This window comes from Babylonia areolata, chromosome 20, assembly GCF_041734735.1.
Source record: "Babylonia areolata isolate BAREFJ2019XMU chromosome 20, ASM4173473v1, whole genome shotgun sequence".
NCBI classification, from domain to species: domain Eukaryota; kingdom Metazoa; phylum Mollusca; class Gastropoda; order Neogastropoda; family Buccinidae; genus Babylonia; species Babylonia areolata.
In genome coordinates this window covers 48237226-48242225 of record NC_134895.1, presented here as the reverse complement: position 1 = coordinate 48242225, position 5000 = coordinate 48237226, and the positions used below count along the sequence as shown (strand labels likewise).

At 41.3% G+C, this 5000-nt stretch overlaps 1 protein-coding gene across 1 annotated transcript in view; it reads right to left on the bottom strand.

Moving 5' to 3' along the window:
* Positions 1 to 4253: 4253 nt before the first annotated feature.
* The window catches only part of LOC143295247 (uncharacterized), a 62496-nt gene continuing 61749 nt past the window's right edge, over positions 4254 to 5000 (bottom strand). Inside the window, exon 3 of the mRNA XM_076606828.1 lies at positions 4254 to 5000. This exon is cut by the window's right edge and continues 544 nt beyond it. Within this exon, the coding sequence (XP_076462943.1) occupies positions 4836 to 5000 (165 nt within the window). The 3' untranslated portion in view covers positions 4254 to 4835.

Genomic DNA, 5000 nt, shown 5'->3' with positions numbered 1-5000 from the left:
CTTAAGAGATATAATTATGTCGTGATTAATTGCTATAGTTCTGATGACATACACTAATGTTGTTATCGCCCCTCGTTCATATGGGGCTTTGGCCTTAATGAATAAACCATCTGAATCTGAATCTGAATCTGAATCTCTCTCTCTGTCCCCCCCCTCTCTCTGTCTCTGTCCCTCTCTCTCTCTCTCTCTCTCTCTCTCTCTCTCTCTCTCTCCTGAACTTCTTTTCCAAACAAATCTTTTTTATTCATTTGTTTTTTTTTTTTGTTGTTGTTTTTTTTATTCAGTTTTTTTTGTAAAATAAGCGACACAAATGTGGAGCAGAGCCAACAGCGAATCATTATCTTACACATAATATATACCAACGTGACAACTGGACCAGTAAAAAGTATGCACACTTTTTTTTTTTTTTCAGTTGTGGACAATACTGAAAGTGAAACAAGAGCGTAGGCAGCCCGTGAAACCACACAAACTGGTTATAAGGGCTGAGCTGTGATTACCTGAGCTGTGATGTAAAAATCAACTTAATTAATACACAAATGCCCATTCATATCAAACAAGCGAAACAGAAAATCACAACAACAATAACTAAACCATGTTTCTTTTTACTTTGACGATAAGCAAGCGATCCACTCCCTTTGGGTGTAGTGAAGATTTCATAAGATTTCTTGATTATTTCATAACGTTTTGGTACTATTTCTTCTGTTTCCTGTGGCCAAATTAGTGTTCTAAGGGGATACATTCGGAAAACTCTCTTAATTCTACGTATATTGTATGCCAACATTTTACACAGGAGTACAACATAACACCAAAACCTGACTTTATACTTTCATCAACACCAAATAATATAATGTTTGTACAAAATATACATTGTCCATGCTCCAGCCTTTTCCCGCGAATCTCTGGTTCGAGAACAACCCAAAGTCAGGTGGGCACAACCAGAATGTAGTCACACACAAACACACATGCCCAAAGAAGACATGTCCTCATGGTTGTACGTTTGTAAACGTTGTAGAGTAAAGCACAAACAAACAGACGATTTCACAGCTGCCGGAGAGACACGAGATGATGAAAAACAAACTAATAAAGAATTCCCTCTTCATGAATAAAAAGAAAACTAAAACGGAAAACAAAAACCCAGACAAGCAGCATGATATCATAGCAATGGACGAAGCAACAATGACAGATTTGTAGCATTGAACACATCGCCAGAAACATCAGCAACAAAGAGCGGGCAACAACTTGAAGACACAGCGACAATGGACAAAGCAGGGAGGGAAACGGTGTACAGATTTCACTGCCTGATAAAACAGTATCTACACACACAGATACACACACACACACACACACACACACGCACACGCACACACACACACACACACAGATACACACACACACACACACACACACACACACACACACACACACACACAATGTAAACGCGTCTCTTGTCTTCACACTCCGCCCAAGGCATTACAACCAGCCTTAACTCTTTCCATACGAACGGCGAAAGAGACGACGTTAACGGCGTTTCACCCCAATTACCATCATCAAAATATTGCAAGCGGAAGGCTCTTATACTGAAGACATGAATGTTGACAAAAAATACCACAATTCTGACGACGGAAGCTAAAGGTTGGGTCATTCAGACACCCACTGGACATCCGAAGGGTCTGTGTAGAGGAGAAGAGAGGACTGGCCGTACTGAGTGAGTTAAACCCAGTCTCCGTTCTTTCAGTCAGCTAAAACCAAGCACTGAAAGTGAAAAGGTAGACCGAGAGGTTGTCCATTCATAGCTATATACGTCGCTGCGTTGTACCACCGTTATGTTCCACAGGGGCCTAGTATATCCGTGTGTTGTTGCTGTTGTTGTTGTTTTAAATAATTATCTTCTCTTTTTCTGTCTTCCGGGTTTCCCTCTCGTATCAGCACGATGCCCCTGTGGGACTGAGCGTCAGACAACAGAACATCAGCTGCAGTCCTGCCCCCTCCATGAGGCGCTCAGACAGATTGACACAGGAAACGAATGATGAGCGCCCAATAGCAGTCGTCAGTCGGTTCTGCCCAGGTAGGCAGCCTGTAGTGCGAATGACCCCCGTGTTTGTAAAGCGCTTATGGCTTGGTATTCGACCGAGGATAAGCACTATATAAGTATTCATATCCTATCCTATCCTATCAAACTGACCCGACCCAAGTCCAGTGACTCGGAAGCTCTAACGTCTGTGTGGAGGACCTGCAGCGTACAGCTGTCTCCGTCACAGTGACTGGGGTGTCCGTCTGCCGAACGAGAAGAAGAAGAAGAAGAAGAAGAAAAGGTAGGCTTACTAGGACAGGGCGAAGCTTTACTTTCAAGAAAACTGCAGTCGAACAAAAAGGTACGAGAGTGCTACATCACTGCTTTAGAACACTGCACTGGCTTCCTTTGAATCCAGTTCCGACTTGCTTGCCTCACTGTTGAAGTGTGTTGTTGTCTAGGAATGATAATTGCCTTTATGAGCTAGCTCGCGATTAATGTTTACAAATATTTGAAGATGTTAAATGTCATTGAATGACATGATATTGTTGTCTTTTTTTGTGGTCTTTTTTGTCTCCCCCCCCCCCCCCCCTTTTTTTTTTTTTTTTTTTTTTTTTTGCTGTCTATGAATTTTGCTGCGTGTTTATAATATTGCTGCGGTATCAGTATGTTTGTTATAATTGCTAAATTACATCGTATACATCAAAAGGGAAAAAAATGCCACCGAGGCTGACTTGTTCTTTTTCATCTATAGTTTTCTTCCTGTTCATGCAGTTGGATTTTACTGTTTCATTTGAAGTCTTCGATGTAGAGTCGATAACTGAAAATGCAGAATGCAACTGAATTACATAACATTGTTGTCATTTTTTTGCAGTCGATGAATTTTGCTGCATGTCCATGATATTGCTGTAGTATTAGTATGTTTGTTATAATTGCTATGTTACATCGTAAACAAGTAAAAAAAAAAAAATAAAAAATAAAAATTGCCACCAAGTCTGACTGGTCCTTTATCGTCCAGTTTTCTTCCTGTTCATGCAGTTTAATTTTACCGTTTCATTTGAAGTCTTCGATTTGTGCTGGACTAAAGGAATCCGACGTAGAGTTCGCAGTTGATGAAGAATACTGCTGTAGACACTGCTAAGGATCAGTGTTTCATGTAGCTGGCAGACTAAGAAGATACATTGGTGTTTTTCACATAATAATGTCTGTAACTTTTATATCACAGTTTGTTTGACTTGAGCTCTTTTGGCATTTACAAAACTTCGAAGCTGGAAGGTCTGCTTTTAGGTCGACGTTTTTTTGTTGTTTTTTGTCTTTTTTATATACATGTTTTTAAGGTCGCAAAACCAAAACCTGACAAAGGTTTGCGCCTGTTTATTTTTATACACTGTTCACACGAAACAGCAAACTCCACTTGGATGAAAAAATATTTGTATTTGTTTTTGTATTTTTTATCACAACAGATTTCTCTGTGCGAAATTCGGGCTGCTACACTACAGCGCCACCCATTTTTTTGTATTTTTTCCTGCGTGCAGTTTTATTTGTTTTTCCTGTTCTCTTTTTGATAAAAGATTTCCAAAGATAATCAATTTTTTATCATTCATGTCACACACACAAGTGCAAACATACAAAGCAGAAACACTATGCAGAAAAAGAGTTGTACTCGAATGATATTTTTCACGTTTAGCCAAAGACTGGTTCTTAAAATCATCATACTTTCGATTTGTTAAAATTTTCTTGTTTAAATAAAATTGTTTATAGAACTGCATGACCGGAATCCCCTATGGAGTAAATGAAAGAAATTAATACCTTATTTTATCATCCCGGTTTAAAACCCACAACCACAGCAAAGGAGACATGCATCATAGCAACGTGTGCGGGGTGGATGACCTTTGCACAGAGCACCACAACAGAGCAAAAGTTGTGAGCATTCCAACTTCCTCGGAGTCCTGCTAGACTGTGTAGTCATAATATTTCTCCGGATTCCGTGATTTTATTTGACAGTTCTATTCACCAAGAACATCAGACGGAAAGAGGATACAAAAGCGATTCCAGTGCTCACGACATAGCAGAATATCAAGCACAGCATACAGTTACACAAAACCAAGGCAAAACTTCAGGCCGCAGACCTCCGGCAATCTGGTCACAACAGAAAACCTCGACAGGGTGCCGTCCCCCCCCCCCCCCCCCCCCCCAAAAAAAAAAAAAATCACCTGATTTCAGGGATGAAAAAAACCAAACCTTTCGTAATTTTGATACAAATCAAATCATTGACCATCTTGTCAAACAAAAGCATTCAGAGACGACCATTGGACAAAGCAGCGACTGGCTCAGCAGTTCCGTTCGTACACCTGTCAAAAACACAACCCGGCGTTCACCTGCAGTACAAACCCCGATCTGGTCACGACACTTCAACACCTTGTGATATCTCCTCATAACACAAACCCCTCATCCCCGAAACAGATCTTTTCGGTACATAGAACTGATCACGACACTTCAACACTTTGTGATATCTTGTCATAATACAAACCCCTCATCCCCGAAACAGATCTTGTCCCTTTGCTCTCAGTTCACACTTTCAACACTTTCTGATACCTCGTCAGAAACACAAACCCCTCAACTCCGAAACAGATCTTGTCCTTCCACAGCTCCACACTTTCTGATATCTCGTCATAATACGAACCCCTCATCCCCAAGACAGATCATGTCTTTAGCTCTCAGGTCATACTTCAATAATTTCTGATACCTCGTCTTTACACAAACCCTTCGAGTCCGAAACATATCGTTAGTTTTCAGTTTACACTTAAAACTTTGGGATACCTCCTCATAACACAAAGCCCTCGTCCCCGAAACAGATCTTGTCCTTAGCTCTCAGTTCCCGCCTCGGGGGCGGGGAGGGGGTGGCCGAAGCACTGGTGAGGGGGGACACGTTCATGGAGGGGCTCAGCCGGTTCAGATCCACGCTGAAGTCCGCGGGCAGCTCCAGGAA